General features: G+C 43.9%; 1 protein-coding gene across 6 annotated transcripts in view; it reads left to right on the top strand.

The window, feature by feature from the left end:
* The window catches only part of MLPH (melanophilin), a 214,227-nt gene that overhangs the window by 136,551 nt on the left and 57,829 nt on the right, over positions 1-19,847 (top strand). For 4 of the 6 annotated variants that reach the window (XM_053283111.1, XM_053283110.1, XM_053283108.1 and 1 more), the window contains 4 exons: positions 6,721-6,942; positions 9,812-9,966; positions 14,496-14,534; positions 19,035-19,126. In XM_053283111.1, the coding sequence (XP_053139086.1) occupies positions 6,721-6,942; positions 9,812-9,966; positions 14,496-14,534; positions 19,035-19,126 (508 nt within the window). The remainder of the gene's footprint in view (positions 1-6,720; positions 6,943-9,811; positions 9,967-14,495; positions 14,535-19,034; positions 19,127-19,847) is intronic. The other 2 variants (XM_053283113.1, XM_053283109.1) reach the window with 1 other exon arrangement.

Genomic DNA, 19,847 nt, shown 5'->3' with positions numbered 1-19,847 from the left:
GAACATTGCGTGTGATTCAGCCAGTTTTGTAATTTAATGCTGGACTTGTGGATTGATGAGTTTGATTCAATGTGACAGAGAATGGTAGTGTTTCTTTCTCATCATTGGCTCTGAAAATGCTCTGCACTGATTTGCCAGCTACACAAAAACTTTTCCCCCAATGTGATTTCTGAAGCCAGTAGCTCAAAAAATGCTCAGATAACTGGGACGTCAGTGCTGGGAGAGGACCTCCAGGCCTTCTGAGGACATTGTGCACAAGTACAGTGTGGCTGTTTGTTTTTTCATGTCTGAAGAAGGCTATTGTCTCCTATGATATCCTGTTGACAAGGTGGTAAAATGTGGGGTAGATATTACTGCTGTTACGTGGAATCACATCTCATTAGTGGTTCCATGTCAGTCTGTAGCAAGGTAACGAGTAGAGTGCCACAGGGCTCTATCCTCTTCAACATTTTCATAAATGACTTGGAAGGGAGAGCAGAGGAGATGTTGTCAAAACGGCAGAGAACATGAACTTGGGGCAGGGGACAGCTAACACCTTAGACGGCAGTGTCAAGATTCATACCAATCTTGACAGGTTTGAATATTGGGCCAAAACCGACACAATGAAGTTCAACAGAGACCTATGTAAAATCCTGCATTTAGGTGAGAAAAACCAAATACACATGTCTGGGATGGGAGACCTGGTTTAGCAGCATTCATGTGGAAAGGATCTAGGTGTCTTAGTGGACCACCAGTTGAATATGAGCCAGTATTGTGATGGTGACCTGTTTCTGTTGTGATGGAGGGCTTTGAGAGTACAAGAGAGCACTCTGGGAGAAGTGCCCACTCTCTCCATTGCACAAAAACATGTGCGAAAGGAAACATGCATTGTTGTGGTGGCGGTTGCACTGCATTTACAAAGCTGGTATTTGTTAGGACGCACACTTTGTTAGGATGTCAGCCAGCGTCCAGTTCTGCACACCACTCTTAAAGAAGGACATTAATAAACAAGTTCAGAGGAGAGCAGCAAAGATGGTGAGGGGTCTGGAAACCAAGTCCTGTGAGGAAAGGTTGTGTTTAGCCTGAAGAAGAGAAGACTTGGGGGCAGGGGGAGGCGGATATGATAGAACCCTTCATATATCTGAGGTATGTAGGAGAAGGAGCTTGCTTGTTATCTGTTGCTCCTGAGTGCAGGATAAGCACAAATTGATAGAAATCACAAGACAGCCGATTCAGGCTAGACATCATGATAAGAGCTGTTTTACAGTGAAACAGGCTGCTTCATGCAGTGATGGGCTCTCCTTTGCTAGAGGTTTTCAAGCAGAGGCTGGACAGCTATCTTGTCAGGGATTGTCAGCAGTTTCCAACACTGAGGAGAGATTTGGACTAGAAAACCTGCCAAGGCCCTCCCTGCACTTAACTTTGATTTTAGTATCTAAAACTGTATTTAGATCCTGTATCCCTTGGTATAACTTTGTTAAACTAAAAAGGTGTATAACTATGGATGGGTTTACATTATAGCTTCTACAGGTTGAAAGTTAAACTGGGTAGTGAATCTTCATGAGTCAGTCCATAGCTCTCAGGAACCTCTCCTAGGCTTCTTATGAGATATGCAGATAGAACAAGCTCAGTAGCTAATAGATTATCAAACTGATATCCTAGAGGAAGTCGGGGTCGACAACTGCCAAGTATCAGTGCACACAGAAAAAGGAATGTTCCTTAGCCATGGCTGAGTAAGCCCCTAGCTGAGATATTTTCTCTAAGATTTCTCTAGTTGGTTATATTTCAAGAAATCTTGAAATATATTTCAAGAAATATACTAAAATAGGAATAGAAAAGCTGTTATTAGTGAATGTGCCACAATGTGAAACATTTCCAACCCTGCCTACATGCAAAATAAGCCTTTGTGGGCCCGTCCTACAAATCAAATATTACACTTCTTAATCATAGCCCAGAAGGCAAACAGAGTGTGGACTGTATTTCTAGCTACACCGAGAGCAAACAGAAACCTAGCTGATAACCTGGCAAATCCACCACTAGTAGAATCCAGCGCAAAGGCCTCCACTTTGATTAGAAGCTAGTCAGCATGTGTGTTAGTCACCACACACACACTAGTGTCTGAAGTCCTGCTGGCAGTAGAGTCTCATCTGAGAATTTCCTCCACACACAATTAGAGGCAGGAAACCTTGCTCTTTTCAGCTAAGGCCAAGGAAGATTGTTTTCAGTTGATGTACTCTTTGCAAGAGAGAGTCGATAGGATTGTCATGAGTAGCTCACATATTTATCCACCCCCCCCACCCCTGCAACTCACTATTTCATTAGCAGTCTTCATGGCTTTATCTCCAGAAACTATTTTGCGTTTGGTGGAGAGTTAACAGCTTTTGATTAGATTGTAAACTTGCAAGTTCTCATCAGTTTAATGTCACTATAGTTTCTTATGAAACTATCCCAATGTGGTGACTGATGGTATTTCCTAGTCCTCCAGCTTTTTCACCAGGCATTGCAATACCAGCTGCCACTATATCGAGGCAGATAGAACTAAGATTCACTCACTGGCCTCATTCACTTGTAACACAGAACAACGGGTCCAGTGGACCTGTGGTTCCACACACCCCTCTCCCCTGTCTGTCCACATTCAGACTTTCAGGAGGGCATTCTCTCCGTAGTCAGTGAGACTGAAGAGAGGCGGGGAAGCTGGCTATGCGGTTCCAGAGGCAGGACTAGTGCAAGTGCTGCAAATTAGTCATCTAGATCTATGATGAGGGGAAACAAAATGGCTTTTGCTCAGCATCGGGGCGGGGGGGGGGATGCAATTTACAGGTATCAAGAGTTACAGCTCCAGACTTTCCATTGAACACTTGAAACTGCTTTTACGTGGAGTCAGAGCATCTAAACCAGTCTTGCCGGCTCTGACTGGCAGCAGCTCCCCAAGGTCTTTACCAGTCCCTCCAGCACTGAGCGATGGCCTCTATTAGCACTTTGAGGGGGACAGGTCAGGAGTGCTGCTTTTACTATTGCCTCATAAAACCCAAGCCAAGGTTCAATATAAATTCCTCATGTGGCTGAATAAATCACAAAACACAAGCAGTTTTCTGTGCGAGCGCAGGAAGTGTGTCATACGTGTATTTTAGCCATTTGGGGGCATTTTCAGTGACAGTAGCCTATAAAGGTGAGAGCTGACCTGGCTGGGGTGGGGCGGGATGAGTCATGCTGCTGTTTGCCACTTTGGGGCTGGAGTATGGGGGGCGCAGAGTGAAGGGACATTCACAATAGAGGGGAAAGAGGGACCAGGCATTGTATAGTCAAAGTCAAAGATCCATGGGGAAGGAGAGGGAAGTCTCAGTCCCTTGAAGCCTTGCCCCGTTCCTCTCTGCTGTCTCAGCCAGGAAGAGATATCACATGCTGCTTCTTACTATTTCCTTTGCAGTAGCAAGACAATCAACATGTTGTCAAATCTAAATGCTGCAGCTTATGGCTAGTCAGGGCTGATTTAAAGATGTGACATAATCCTTCTAAACAGGAAGATGTCTCAGTTACAATTCATCTCCCTGGCGTTGCATTTGCAGGGGGTTTAATGGGGAGAATTAAAACATGCTATCCCCAACCTGCAGTTTGAATTGCTACAATACAGGAAGGAGACTCAGGGTTCTAGGTGATCAAAGCCCTATTCAGATATTACGTAGGAGGAGCATCTTGGATGCCCCCACCTACTGAGTTCAGACAAGTGGCTACATGGGAGAAGGCCTTTCTGTGGTGGCGGCCCAGAATTGTGAATGTTATCCCTTGGGCAGGCATACACAAACCCACTTGCCAGCTCACCAGTGACGAGGGCCCCCAGCCCTTTGGCGAGCAGGACAATCAGCACCGCACAGGTCTCCTCCCCGAAGGTCTCATTTCCACTGCCATTTTTGAGAAGGTAAGGAATGGCAGGAATCCTTTCTGAGCAGCAGGAGAGGGTTCCCACTGTTTCTTATCCTCTTCATAGCCCAGTGCAAATGAGAGGAGACCTGCTTCTCTCTTCAGCCCTTTGCCTGTGCGCCAGAAAGGATTGGGGGGAAGAGAGGTGGTTGGTGGCTACCACCAATAATGGCTGACTAATGAGCTAAACCTACTGTCCATTTGTGGACCCCTGCCCTGCCCTGAGAGCTGCTTCCCTGGCACACAGGCTGTTGAGTTTAGGAGTCAGATGAAGACTTTTAAAAAATAAATTCAGGCAGCCATTTAGTAATTAGAACTTGCTGCTGAAGCTTTATTTATTTTATCATTTTAACTGCTGCTTTGATCATGTCATTGTGATATTATTTTGGTATGTATTCCAAACATTTTGAAATATATTTACTAATTTTGTTTTATTTTATTTGGGGGGGGGGTGTTTTTTGGACAGGGCATAAATCTTTCAAATAAATAATAATTTAAAAAGTGATTTGATGCTTTGGCCTGCAAGTGCAATCAAGCTGTATTGCAAGCTGTCTTCTAGGACAACATTGTTAATAAAACGAATGAGAACTTATGGCTGTACAGGCCCCTTGTACACTTTAATGCCTGGCAAAAAGGTTATAATAAGGGAGGATTTCTTAGCTAGCCACCAGAATTATAAACCAACACAACTGGGAGGGAGCACAGTTGCTCATGTTGCTTTGAGTGGAAGGGGAAGAATTGGTGTTCTACCTCCTGGATTGATCCATGAATGCCTTTAAACTGTTTAGGAGCATCTCTCATGGCTTAGGGACTTTGCTGTGATGGAATGAGGAAGTCCTTAATTTAAATCATTCTCTACCCTAAACTTACTGGGAAGACCTTAAGCTCTATCCGCCTGAGCATCCATGACCATCATCTGCAAGATCGGTCAGTATTATTTTCCCTAGTAGTAGTCATAGTCTTGCTGTTACAGTAAAAGATCATAAAGGCCTTCTTTGGAAGGCATCCACTTTGAGAACCATGAATTCAGGATATGCTCCAGACAGTGATGAAACTGCATTTTATATATAATTTTAATGGAAACCCATGATATTTTTCTGATTCACTAAGCTCAACAATGAATGTATGTTTTGATACAATTCCATAAGGGTTTGCCAGTAATCTGTGACTCTCTGTTCCCGTCCACAATCACCACTTTTGTCTGGCCAGTTTCAAGACAAAATGTACAAAATCAGTCAGAGCCAGATCTAGAGGTTTTCTCAGTGGCTTCAACTGCCCAGACCTAGAATGCACTATTTAGCAATCTGCTAAAGCCTATTCCTGACCACCACGTAGAAGCAATGCAAGGTTGTTTTAATTTAGAGGGGCACCTCTTCTCCATGAATTTGTCTAATCCTCTTTTAAAGCTGTCTAAGCTAGTGGCCAGCACCGCACCCATGGCAGCGAATGCTGTACATTCTGTGCTTTATGAAGCAGCGCTTTCTTTTGACTGCCCTGCATCTTCTGCCAATCATTTTCATTGGATGACCTCGTGTACTAGCATTATGAGAGAGGGAGAAAAAATTCTCTTTCTCCACTCTGTCCACACCATGCAAAAATCGTAACAAAATCTTAACCAAGGGTCTTTGGGGGCGGGGAAGGGTGTTGATTGGTTGTAATTATTATATCATGGCTCATGAGTGCTTTTAATTATACCATCAACTATCTATGACTTCCTAAATAATATGCATCATCCACAAACTTGGCCTTCTCTCTGCTCAGTCCTGATTCCAGACCATTTTTTGGACAAATGGAAAAATATTGTTCCCGGTATAGATCCTTGGGGGACCCCATGTCTTTTCTTTCCTCTACTGTGAGAACTGTTCATTTCCGACTACTCTCTACTTCCTGTTTTTAAAATTATTATTAAAATATGCTTCCTCTATTTAATATGTTATTAATCCATAGGAAGATGTGTCTTCTTACCCCATGGCTGCTAAGTTTATTCAGTGTTTGCTGAGGAACGTTGTAATATATACAACGTGAAATATACAACATCTATCGAATCACCCCATCCATATATTTGTTGATACTGATTCTTACAAATGTAACTTATAATTGTAATTGTAAAGCAAGATATACATAGAATTATAGTAAGATGCAAGAGATGATTAGTAGCTTTAACTGGTCAGAACTGTTAAGAGTGGTATAGTGGTTAAGAGTGTGGCCTGTAAACCTGGTAAACCTCCTATGAGAAACGGACTGCTTAGGTTGCCTGCGGGAAACCACTGTGCCTCAACCCCAGGTGTGTAGGGATAATGGAGCAAGGGGGGACAATTGTCCCTGGGCTTCAGGGGTGAAGGGTCACAGGGATACTCCTCCCCTCACTGTGCTTCTCCCCATCAAGGTCAGGCCCGCTGCTGCTCTGAGGCCACTCTCCTCCCCACTGTGTAACTAAGAATACATGGGGATATGGCTGGCACTGGGGAAGATTACATAGCAGTCCCTTCACCCTCTTCAGCCAGGGAAGTACTGGAGCTGGCCACACCCCCTGAGTCAGTGTGATGGTGCAGGGGGAGGGGCATAGCACAACAGCAGCATGGTGGCATGAGGGGAACATGATGGTGGCCTGTCCCTGGACCACCACCTGGCTTGCTAAACCACTGTTCAACTCTCATCTGCAATGAAGGGATAATAATTGTGACCAATCTTTGTTTTCTGATAGATAGATAGATAGATAGATAGATAACGTTTATTACGGTCATAGACCAGTTAATATTTTTTTTCTGATACAATTTTCTTAATGCATCCAGATGTTAATAGAAATATTTACATTTTTCAAAGGGATCTAAAGGACAAGATTGAAAAAGAAAGCACAAAGCGAGAGCTGTTGTCCAGTCAATCTCACCTAAATGAAACTCACTGCATCCACTGTCTGCAGCCTTTCAAGTTCCTGGTAAACAGCAAACGCCAATGCTTAGACTGCCATTTTTATACCTGTAAAAACTGCAGCCGCTACAATAAAAAGGAGCAAGGTTGGGTGTGTGATCCATGCCGTTTATCCAGGTAAGTGGGCTGGACCAGAGGATTTGCATGGACCAGTTTGTTATGGAGGGCTGCACTAGACATTGCAATATGCTCCTTCTGGTTAATATGCTAGATGAGAATGAGAAGTGGATTTGGGGATTATCCAGAAGTGCACCTAGGTAGTTTGGGAGCCTGGACCTAAAGGCCTTTGGAGCCCCCCCTCCCGCCCGCTGCAAGTTAAGCATCATTTTTTAAAACACATAGGTTCTTGAGGGCACAATCCACACCACCCAGAAGAGACTAAAGAGGATTTGTGGGGCCCCAGGGGCTGTGGAGGCCCTGGATTTCGACCCCGAAGTCCAGGGGTAAGAGCACCTCTGGGATTATCCTCGCAGCTTTGTAAAGTACTGCAACTGCAGTTATTTTTCTTCAGCATGATCTTGAATATATAGCATGGTATATAGTATACTATATCTACAACAGGATATAAATTGGAGTTGGGGAAGAGGGGTGGGAAGATAGAGATTGAGATACTATGCTGTGGGACTTTTTCGGCTTTACTTTCATGTTGTTAAAGGAAACATGAATGAATTGTATATATTATTATTTATTATTGCATTTTGGACCCACCCTTCCTCAAGGAGTTCAGAGCATCATGGTTTCTGCTCTCTGAGATAGTGATTAGGCTGAGGGATAGTGATTGACCCATGGCTGCCTAGTAAACTTCAGGCTGAGCAGGCATTTGAACCCAAATCTTCCTGATCAGATAAATGCTCAGGCTCCACTAATCTCCAGCTCATTTCTTTCCTAAGTCCTTGGCCTCCCTCCCTCAAGCTCCATGTGTTCACCCAAGAACAAAGTGGCATGAGGGTACATAGCAGTGTCTTTCATTCCTCATCCCTGCTTTTCAGCCTTAAGTATATGTTTAAACGTTTGCCCATTCATACTTTGCAAATGAGTGCATGCATGCAGAATTTATATACACACACACATGCACACATACACATACATACTAAGGAAGAAATTCTGATACAAGAAATAATTTATGGTTAAGCAGTGCAAAATTTGTGCAGCCTAGCAGACATTTATAATGAAACAGAGGAATCATCCCCTTTAACAGCAAGCCAGTGGCCCTGTCCTTTATCATCTTGGAAGCAAAACCGGGTCACCAACTAGCAAAATGGAGGTTTCTGCATATGCAGGGGAATCCCAAGATATGCAGAAGTTTATTTCTTTCAACACTCATCTCCACCTCCCGTCCTCCAGTGACGGGGAAAGTCCCACCAAAAAATGTGAAGAGGAGGACTATGGATATGTTCTCCCCTCATGGGCCGTGTAGGGTGGAGCACAGGTGCAAGCCTTGGCTTTTTTCCTTGTCCACTGGAGTCTGGTTGGCATCCAGAGAAATTGCCTCACTCTCCTCTTGGCTTGGAAGAAAGGCAGGACAAGCTGCCTCACTGAAGCCCCAGTTCTGGCAGCCTTCCAAGGCAGTGAGCAGTTCCCTTGCTTTGCAAGGCTCTCCAAGCATGGGCACAAGCAAGGGAGGCTCTCCTGCCCTTTCTCCAAACCAAGCCTAGAGACAAGGTCCATAGATTTCCCCGCCCTCTCCTGGCTGAGAGGAAGAGCAGGGAAACTTCCCTTGCTGATGCCCAGGCCGAAGACCCAGTGCAATATTTTTGTTGTATGTTCTTGTGCTGAACAGAAACTTTTTTCACGTTTGATTTTTGCTTCAGAAGTAATTATTTGGAGTGAAGGAAGAATTCCAGAAAAAAACATTACTCCTAAGTTTTTGATGGCTGTTCACAGCCATTAATTCTCCAGCCTTCCTCTGCTACTTCAGCAGCCATTGTTTTTTTCTTGCTTCATTCCTCCTTGAATGACAGCTGGATCAGTTTGGTTAATATCCCCTCCAAACTGGCCCACTCAATTAAAAGAGATTAATTGAGAAAATGGGCCCTTAAGTCTTTCTCAGACAATCTGAAGTTCTCCCAGAGCATTTACTTATTGGGTGTGGAGGGATGTGGTTTAGGCAAATTGACATTCAGTATGTGGGCCCATAGATTTAGCTATGTTTTGTCACCAAGGTCAAATGAAACCCATTAGAATGAGGGCCAAAATTTGAAAAATTTCAATTATTTGGCAATGATCCTCAGGAAAATCACAAAAATGGAATTCGGGTGCCTTTGGTTTGTTTGTTTGTTTGTTTGTTTGTTTAAAAACTGGTACTTTAGTATGTGGCGGGGGGGTTGACTGTGTCATTAAAAAACACACAGAAAGATAACATTTACACTGACACTGAGGCTGTGCATGTGAAGCGCCAGGATCAAGCCCAATCCTGGTGCTGACCCTGCAGCAAGCCTGAGTTTTTAGCGCAGCATTTAGCCAAGCTTAAGTGCACCTATGGTTTGCTTAACTTCCACCGACAATTATCTGGGTGATTGCCACAGGGTTAAATGGCTCCACACATACACCCCAAGTTTGCCACCAGTTTTGGCAGTGAGCTGGAGGAGGAGGTGCAGCCGTACCGAGTGCAGCAACTGAGTAGCCACCGCACTCATAGTGCAGTGCATCCTGGGATGTGGAGAGGGGAGTCCTCCTACTCCCAGCTCCTGCAGTCGCTGTGCTGCTGCTTGTGTGGGCTCATGGTGTGGAAGAGGGGAGGGCGTCCACTGCTCCTGCTGCTCTCAGGAGAGTTCCTGCCTTCCCTGCAGCACTCCCAGCATCAGCCGTGAGGTCATGTGAAAGACCTCAATATTTGCCCCAAAAGTATTCTAGAGGAGGAGAGGCTTTAGCAACTAAGACCTTTGAAGTAAAATCAATCAGTGTTTTAAGTGATTGAAGCTTTAGGATAGTTGACAATAACTTGTGTTTGTGCCACCTTCTCTCTTTCCCCCACCCTCTTGGCCAGGATTGTGAAGACTGGATCTCTGGAGTGGTATTATGAACATGTAAAATCCCGTTTCAAGCGATTTGGAAGTGCTAAGGTGATGCGATCTCTGTATGGAAGGATGACACACGGACAGAAAAGGGACCCTACCTTGCTTGGTATGGGCATGGGTCTTGGTGAGATCTTCTCAGTAATTATCCGTAGAGTGTTCTGAAGATTCTGCAAAGTATGGGATATTGAATTAACCATTACCAATGGTTACTATTACTATAATTATCTCCTGAGTAACCATAGTCTGTTCCCACATATCTGGAATTAGTGACCTGGCTTTCAAGCCAAAGAGTGTGGTTTCCAGGCTGGCTTGATTCCTAGCCCCTCTCTAAATAGAGAGATTAATCACCTCTGGTGAGTGGCTTGGAAAAAGTGAATTGCAATGAGCTGTTTGCCCTTTCACTCAATACTAAAAACAAGGGGCACCCATTTGTAAGTTAACATTCAGCTGAATTGAATTCAACCAAGATTTTGGAAGACTGAATCAGTCAACTAAAAGTACTGATAGAAACTGACCTTGTGTTTAGAGAGGCCTAATATTCACCCAGGCAATACTGCGATACTGCTTCTCACAGTACACTACAGCTCACAACATTAATAAAATAGATGCAATGTAGAATAAAATATTAATAAAGTTAAACACGTTAAAAGGCCAGGCTAATAAAATTACATTTTTAAAAATGTTTCAAATTAAAAGTTATTAATAAAAAGCTAAAAACTAAATACTATAAAAACTAAAGAACCTACCAGATAGCAGCAGCAAATATAACCTTTAACAATCTCTTTAAAGACACGTGTTTGTAATTGTTTTCTAAAAACACAGAGGGAGGAAGCATCGCAAAGATCTTTGGAGAGGGTGTTCCAAAGTTGAGGGGCTACAACTGAATACCAGATCTCTCTGTTAGTGGCGGGGTCATGAGCAGGGCCTGAGATGCCGAGCAGAGGCCCTGGCAGGTTCATATGGGCATGTGTGGTCCAATGGGTACCTCGGCCCCAAGCCATGAGAGTTTCAAAGTTGAAGACCAGCATCTTGAATCTGGCCCAGAAGTGGACTGGTAACCAATGAAGCTGCCACAGGATGGGTGAAACACTCATGAAGCAATTTGCACCCACAAGTATCCTAGCAGCAGCATTCTGGACCAGCTGAAGATTCTGAAGAGCGCATTGCAGTAGTCCAATCTGGATGTTACCAAAGCATGAGTGACGCAGGTCAGATCCGACTTCTCCAAATAGCTGGTGTGCTAGCCGTAGCTGGTAAAAAGCACTCTGCACACTGCTGCCACCTGAGTTTCCAAGGACAGCATCGGGTCCAGAAACACCCCCATTCTGTGGACTTTGCCTTTCAGAGGGAGTGTGACCCCATCCAAGACCAGATTTATCTCACTACTTGGATAATCATTTTTCCAACTCAGAGAACTTCCATCTTACCTGGATTAAGTTTCAGCTTGTTTGCCCCCATCCAGTCTTGAACAGCCTCCAAACTGTTCAGACCATCCACTGTCTCCCTGATATCTGCTGACTTAAAAGATAGGCAGAGCTGGATATCATCAGCATATTGATGGCACCTCAGAAAACATCCATGGATGACCTCTCCCAGAGATTTTATGAAGATGTTAAATGGCATAGGGGACAGAATAATTCCCTGTGGCACCCCAAAAGCCAAGGGGTGGAGTAGGCATCCCCCAGCACCGCCTTCTGAGTATGACCCTCCATGTAGGAGCGGAGCCACCATATAACCATTCCCCCACATCCCAACCGAGAGAGACAACCCAGAAGGAAACCATGATTGATGGTATTGAAAGCCACTGAGAGGTCCAGGAGAATCAACAGAGTTACACTTCCTCTGTCTATCTGGCCAGACTGGAAAAGAACTAAGTAATATGATTCATCTAGGGCTGCCTGGAGCTGAGTTTCTAACCTCACCACACTCTCCAATACCTTGCTCAAGAAGGGGAGGTTAGAAACTGGTAGAAAGTTATTTAAATCATCAGAATCTAATGAGGGTTTTTTTTAGGAGGGGCCTAATGACTGCCTCCTTCAGCTAAGGGGGCACCATTCCCTGCTTCAGAGAGGCATTCACCACCCCCCGCAACCCATGGACCCAGTCCCTCCCTAGCAGTCTTCACCAACCATGAAGGTAGGAGCCCATGAACCACTCACAAATGCTCCACTGGATGACATTAAACAGATACGATGGTGGCAGAAAAGTAGGATTTCTTTACTGTCACCACCACCATAGAAAAGGCCTTAATATGGGCTCTAGCCTATGTTTGGTCACTTTCATTATGTGTTTTCTGCCAACAACACTCAAGCCGTCTACCAGCCTGATTCATTGTCTGCAACTCACCTGTATACGAGGGAGTCACTTGGACTTGGCGGGTTGCGAGTGGATGCCTGAGTGTGGTCGAGTCAATCACCTGACCCATCTCCTCATACCAGAGGGAGACCAGGGCATCCCAGGACCGTCTACTCTCTCAGCAGGAACCAACAGGAATCCATTAGTCTACGAGGGCGGACCATCCTAACTGGTCCTCCACCCCTGTAGAGGTGTATTGGGTCCACCCTCAGTCCAATCTTCACCAGATAGTGATATGTATGTTGCTAACATCCTAGACAAATATCTCCACTCGTAATCGATACTCGTTTAATCTAGTATCTTTGCTGAGGTGAAGATAATTGGCAACATTAGAGATTATCATCACAGGAGAGAGGTTAACTGGGTCTCTCTGGGAGCTCTGGGTTCACTATCCCCCAGTTGTCTCCTTCCTTGTTCCTACATGGGTAAACTAGTCACTGCTGGTAGCCTTCCTGGCTCTGTAGAGTGGGATCCAGAGGGGCCCTTCTGTGGACAGATGATGTCTTCCATATAGATGTGCTGACTTGCACAAGTTGAAGTGTTGCACAAGAAAAATGAAACTACATCCAGAAATATTATGCTTGAGTGCATTGTTGGGGAAATGAAAGCATGAGAACTTCTAGAGAACCGACCTATTTAAGGCTGTCATAAACGGTTGCATAAGCATTAATGGAACAGTGCCAGTGGTATTTTCCTGCCATTCACAATTCTGTGGATCCAGTCTGATATTTCTACTCCGTGCCTGGAACAGCTTGACTTCCTGCTGAATGTCCTGGAACACATTGACTTTCAGAGTCTTTCCAGTGAGGTGTGCTCCACACCTGTTTCTGCTTACTTTCTTTGCTTTGCTTTGTGTGCTTGCTTCTGTACCTCATTGTTCTGTCTGTCAAATGCTCAAACAGCAGGCCAATCTTTTGTAGCACAGGGAAGGTATGCCACTGTCTAATGAAGACCTTCATGCATTCTGACAGATTTTAGGCACAGCTTGTTACAAAATATATTATCCAAGCCTATACTATCTGTGTACCCAGTTAGACACCTTGCTTGTCCAAGAACTCTGTATTAATAGCTAACATATTGCAAACAAAAAATGAAACTTCTGTAAGTGCACACACCTAACACTTCTGCTGTGTGGGTCAGGAATGCACTGCCTTGGAAAGGGATTTTCTCTCACATACAGACACCTTTCCTCAGACCTGGTTGATCCAAATAACAAAAAGATACCTAGCCAACAGATGGCAGCGTTCGGCAGGTTTTCAGGTTTCTGGTGTGAAAGTCAGCTCTTTACAACATGCATTGCTCCCTGGACAAGAAGCAACACCCAGAAATCTCAGTGAGCACATCCAGAATTTATTAAGGCAGGTGCTTCTATGGATCTTCCTTACTTTCAGCATGGTAGTGTGACAGTTAGCAGTAAAGGTTACTTTAGGAGACTTTCAGGCAGTCCTAGCCTTTACAGTGTCCTAGAAAGAAAGAAAGAAAGAAAGAAAGAAAGAAAGAAAGAAAGAAAGAAAGAAAGAAAGAAAGAAAGAAAGAAAGAAAGAAAAAGAAAGAAAGAAAGAAAGAAAGAAAGAAAGAAAGAAAGAAAGAAAGAAAGAAAAAAAGAAAAGGCCTTACAGTGGCTGACATCCTCACTAGCATTGCAGAGGCACAGCATTTAGTGACGCAGAGTTGCACAGAAAGTACAACAACAAAAATTTATATACCGCTTTTCAACAGAAGTTTCCAAAGTGGTAAATCAGAAATAGAAATAGAGAAATAACAGATAAATAAATAAGATGGATCCCTCTTGTTCTAAAAAGAATCACAATCTAAAAAGAAACCAGACACAAGTCACTGGAGGTACTGTGCTGGGGATGGATAGGGCCAGTTTATTTATTTATTATTTATTAAAACATGTTTATACCGCCCAAAACTTACGTCTCTGGGCAGTTTACAGTTACTCCCCCTGCTAAATAAAGAGGAGATTGTTCTCACAGGGAGTGCCCCCTATGACATGCAGGTAGGTCCCTGTGGGTTGTGCAGCCTGTTGCTGTGTCAGGATGACTGTGGGCCTAATTACAACCGTAAGCCAAAACCTTATTCTTGATATCATATAGCATTTGCACAGGAATGCTACTGTACAGGGCAACATACCTGTTGATTTGTAGATGGGACTCTAAGCTAACAATAGCTGTTATTTTCAGTTGTCTTTGTGGATTTTGCATAAAACTCAAAAAGGGATGATCTGCTTCATATTTAATGCAAAATGTGGTTTACAAGAATTTAATTCTCCCCTCACACTTCCTCTTATTCTAGGTCTTCATGACAGAGTGTATAGCTTGCCAGATATCAACAGTAAGTTGCTCTTCTTAAAAAAAAATGTTTGCAAGAACCCATAGTTCATTGAGAGCCATGTCACCTTCTTGAAAGATAACTGGAAAACCTGTTCCTACCTGTGAAAGACCTGTGTGTTCAGGTATTTCTGTTGCACTGTTCCGAATGTCTTTTCCTGTTTATATCATGGAAAAGATGATCCATGGAGTCAGTTAAGTGCAAAATACACATTGGCATGCCCTATCCTGAGGGAAGAGACACAAAGGCAGTTGGTGTAACTGCCCCACCCTCAAATGATGTTTTACAATTTAAAATGGAAATATTTTTTCCTTCAGCAAGGAGAGCTAAAACTTTTATTTTAGTGAAAGGTATACAATATTCTCACTTCTCCCCACCCCTACACTGAAGAATAGGCTGTGTTATAAGCATGTGGGTATGGCAGAGGTATTTTATGGCTGACAGCTTGAAGAAACCTTTCCAGAACTCTTCACAGTTTGTTTTTAGGAATCGACTGTCCTAAATAATGTGATGTCATGTGCAAACTTCGTGATCTTATTGTATCTATCTATCTATCTATCTATCTATCTATCTATCTATCTATCTATCTATCATATTTCTATACTACCTAGCATGTGCATCCCTAGGTGGTATACATAAGTTAAAATAAAACAAATGTCAAAACAGGATAAAATGATTAAAACAACCAGCTAAAATTAATCGAAAGCTTGAGAAAACAGGTATGTCTAAGGGTCTTTTTTAAAAAAAAGACATGGAGAAACTCTGATTTTAACAGGAAGGGCATTCCGGGTCACAGGGCAGCCACAGAGAAGGCCCTGTCTCGAGTAGCCATCACAAGCCGGTGGTAGCCTTGTGGCCTCCCCAGATGAAGAAGAACCCCAACTTCAAGTATATGCTGATGGGATCTGAGCTGTCGGTGACTGACCAGGAGAGGGATCTTGAGGTCATAGTGGACAGCTCGTTGAAAGTGTCGACTCAATGTGCGGCAGCTGTGAAAAAGGCCAATTCCATGCTAGGGATCATTAGGAAGGGGATTGAAAATAAAACTGCTAATATTATAATGCCTTTATACAAAACTATGGTGCGGCCACCCTTGGAGTACTGCGTACAATTCTGGTCACCACATCTAAAAAAGGACATTGTTGAACTGGAAAAGGCGCAGAAGAGGGCAACCAAGATGCTCAAGGGCCTAGAGCACCTTTCTTATGAGGCAAGACTACAGCACCTGGGGCTATTTAGTTTAGAAAAAAGACGACTGCGGGGAGAAATGATAGAGGTCTATAAAATCATGCATTGGGTGGAGAAAGTGGATAGAGAGAAATTCTTCTCCCTCTCACATAACACTAGAACCAGGGGTCATCCCATGAAACTGATTGCCAGGAAATCTAGGACCAGCAAACGGAAGTACTTTTTCACACAACGCATAATCAACTTGTAGAATTCTCTGCCACGAGGTGTGGTAACAGCCAACAACCTGGATGGCTTTAAGAGGGGTTTGGATAATTTCATGGAGGAGAGGTCTATTGACGGCTACTAGTCGGAGGGCTCTAGGCCACCTCTAGCCTTGGGGGCGGGATGCCTCTGAGTACCAGTTGCGGGGGAGTAACAGCAGGAGAGAGGGCATGCCCTCAACTCCTGCCTGTGGCTTCCAGCGGCATCTGGTGGGCCACTGTGCGAAACGGGTTGCTGGACTAGATGGGCCTTGGGCCTGATCCAGCAGGGCTGTTCTTATGTTCAGATGATCTTAATAGGTGAGAGATGCTCCTATTAAATTAATATCGAACTACCCTGGACCCAAGCTGTCCAGGGCTTTATAGGTAATAACCAGAATTTTGTATTTCATCCAGAAACAAATTGGCAGGCAGTGTAGTTCTTTTAGGATCAGTTTTATGTGGTCTCTTTGGGTTATCCTGGAGACTAATCTGGCTGCTGCATTCTTCACCAACTGTAGTGTCTGGACTACAGAAAGGCAGTCACACATAGAGTGCATTACAGCAGTCAAGCCTGAAGGTTATGTACCATGGTTTTAAGGCAATTTTGCTCCAGAAATGGACATAGCTGACATATCAGCCATAGCTGATAAAACGTGCTCCTCGCCAATGCCTCAACCTGAGAAACCAGAGAGAGTTTTGGATCCAGGAGCACTCGCAAGCTATGTACTTTCTGGGGGATTGTAACCCATGCAGGACAGGCAGGTCTAAACCATATCTCGAGTTTTGATCCCCCACAGTCAGTGCCTCTGTCTTATTAGGATTCAATTTCAGTTTGTTATCCCTCATCCAGCCCATTACTGCCTCCAGGCAGGCATTTAGAGAAGTTATGCCATTACATGATGAAGTTGATATAGAGAAATAGATTTGGGTGTCATCAGCATATTGATAACATCCTGCACCAAATCTTCTGATGATCTCTCCCAGCAGTTTCATGTAGATTTTAACAAGCATTGGAGACAGTATAGAGCCTTGTGAAACTCCATACATTAACTCCCGCTTTGCAGAGCAACAGTCTCCAAACAATACCATCTGGAATCTGTCAGAGAGGTAGGAATGGAACCACTGTAAAACAGTACCACCAATCCCAACTCCCTCAGGTGACCCAGGATACCGTGGTTGATGGTATCAAAAGGCACTGAGGGATCCAAAAGGATCAGCAGAGTCATGCTGTCCCTGTCAATACCCAATTGGAGATCATCCATAAGGCAGACTAAGACAGTCTCAACCCCATAGCCCACTTGAAAGCCAGTTCGAAATAATCAGTCTAGATAATCTGTTTCCTCCAAGACTGCCTGAAGCTGAGAGACAACCACCCTCCCAGTCACCTTGCCCAACCATGAAAGATTGGAGACAAGTCTATAATTGGCTAACTCTGAGGAATCCAGTGCAATTTTCTTCAAGTAAGGTCTAATAAGAGCCTCCTTAAGGTAAGGAGGCATCCTGCCCTCCCTCAGAGAAGCATTTGTAATATGTCCCAGACCCTCTCTGATAGTACTGTTGGCAGATGAAAAGAGCAAAGTTGGGCACGGGTCAAGAGAACAGGTAGTAGGATGTAGAGTCTGAAGCAGCTTATCCGCATCCTCAAACTGAGTCACAAAATGACACAAAATGATCCCTAGTAGACTCTTCAATAAATGTGGAATCCAGTTTGGCCCAAATACGCGAGGCTTTATCCACAAAAAAATCATTTAAAATGTCACAGCAGGTGATTAAATGTACAAAATTTGAACCTTACAGGTCACCCTTAACTTTATGAATCAGATAAATACAGATTGAGAATATAGATTCTTGAGGAACCTCATGGTTTGTTTTCCTTTAACTGTCCATTTATTCTTACCTTCTGCTTCCTGTTCTTTAACCAGTTACTGATCCATACGAGAACCATCTTTTAATGCCATAACTGCCAAGTTTACCCATGAATCTTTCATGAGGGACTTTGATCAAAATATTTTGGAAGTCCAAGTCAAGTATAGCTGCTAGGTCAGGGCTGTGTAGACTTCAGGCTTGCAGGATCTATTTTATAGTTTACTAGAAGTCTGAAATCCAACAGCAGGAGCCAGCTATAAAATAGTGGCTCAGGGAGGCAGGTGGAACTAAAGAACAGAGTGCCTCTTAGCACATGCTGAGCCTCAAATCGTGTTTTCAGTACCAGGAGTGAGCTCCCAGTCCTTTCACCCAAAACTCCACTCTTGGCTTTCCACCACTTACTTAGTTTTAGCAGCCTAATTAGGTTGTGGGGGGTGGGGGTGTATGCTTTTTAAAATTGTTGCTAATATTAAACAACCGGGAGTAAGAAACCTACTGCAAATCACTCTTGCCGTTGTATTGCAAATCAGTTGGGACTGGAGTAAGAAACCCATGCTGATCTACTACAAATCACCCAGTCTTGCCCAATTTTTCTTCTCACCACCCTGTGAAGAAGTGGGATTTTATGAATAAGGCTAATATCTGCCTTAGATTAGCCCTATTCAGGCATTCAAAAGAATGGTTGTAAGTGCTGAATGTGGGTCAGAAGTCCCGCTCCAGCACATCACTCACTTCCCAGTTGCACTGCTCACAGAAACAGCAGTGTCGGTGTGAAGAGGTGAAAAGCATCATAGCCACAATGGAGGGCACTTCTGTGATGGGCTTGGATTTCCATGAGCAGTGCGACTGGGAGACGAGTGATGTACCGGGTTAGGACCTGCTGGCCAGCCTCCAGCACTTGTAACATTCAGAGGTGTTCTTTGGAATGCCTGAACAAGAATGTTGAATTGAAGCCTTAGATCAATCTAGTGCAGGAGGATTGTCTCCTCCAGCTGTCAGTAGTTCTCCAGTGTCAGAGACAGAGGTCTTTCCTAGTCCTGCTACCTATGATCCTTTTAACTGGAGATGTTAGGAATTGAATTGGGGGCCTTTTGCATGCAAAGCATGAGTTTTACCACTGATTTATGACGTTGCCCCAGTTGTACCTGACATACATGACCAGTATATGGCTGGTAGCATCTGTTCATGCGTTTTTCTTATCCAGGTGGTTACCAACACTATGGTGGGAATGACGACAGTGAGGAGGGAGAGCGTGATGATGCCATTGATGGTGCAGAAGCTGAATATTATACTAAGGTAAGTGTACTACTAGGGACTGGTTATCTTCCATTCGGTACAGTACTCTCTTAGAGGATGTTGGGCCTTCTTGGCTGAAGATAGTGCGCGCTTTCGCGCTCTCTCGCTCTCTCTCTCTCTCTCTCTGAAGAGGCGCTTCTTTTCTTTCTTATATGAATCCATCTTCATGTTGGATTGATGCCCTGAAGCCTTTGCCTTAGTCCCAGGAGTATGCCATATCGTTTCTCTAAAGATATGCATTACCATTCCACATCTATTGAAAATGTAATGGAAATCTACCATTTTGCTCCATCCATTGGAATGGAGTGAAGCCTATTAAGATTTGTTTGCAAGCTATTACTCTGTGGTAAGTGATTTTAAGTGTATGTGCACAAGTACAGTAGAGTAGCCTCACCAGTATAAGTGATTTGTCAATTTGTCCCCCATGTTTAACATTTGGGGGGAATCCCTACTTAAGAATTGCCAATGCTGGAATTGGAATGGCAAAAGCTAGCTTCTAGAATGAGAATTTCAGAATCCAGATTTTGCCAAAATATGAGTTTTTGACTGAAACTTGAATGTACCATTTCCAGCCAAGCTCTTTAGGTTCCAGATTTCCCAAGGAAATTTAAATCCCCAAATTCAGGGCTTTTCATTTCAGTGGCTGACATCCTGACTAACAAAGCACATGGGCAATGAGGGACCGTGGAGACATGCCTGGGGCTTGTGCACAACTCCCCCA

This window comes from Hemicordylus capensis, chromosome 1 (assembly GCF_027244095.1).
Source record: "Hemicordylus capensis ecotype Gifberg chromosome 1, rHemCap1.1.pri, whole genome shotgun sequence".
Classification (NCBI taxonomy): domain Eukaryota; kingdom Metazoa; phylum Chordata; class Lepidosauria; order Squamata; family Cordylidae; genus Hemicordylus; species Hemicordylus capensis.
This window is presented reverse-complemented; position numbering and strand designations above follow the sequence as displayed.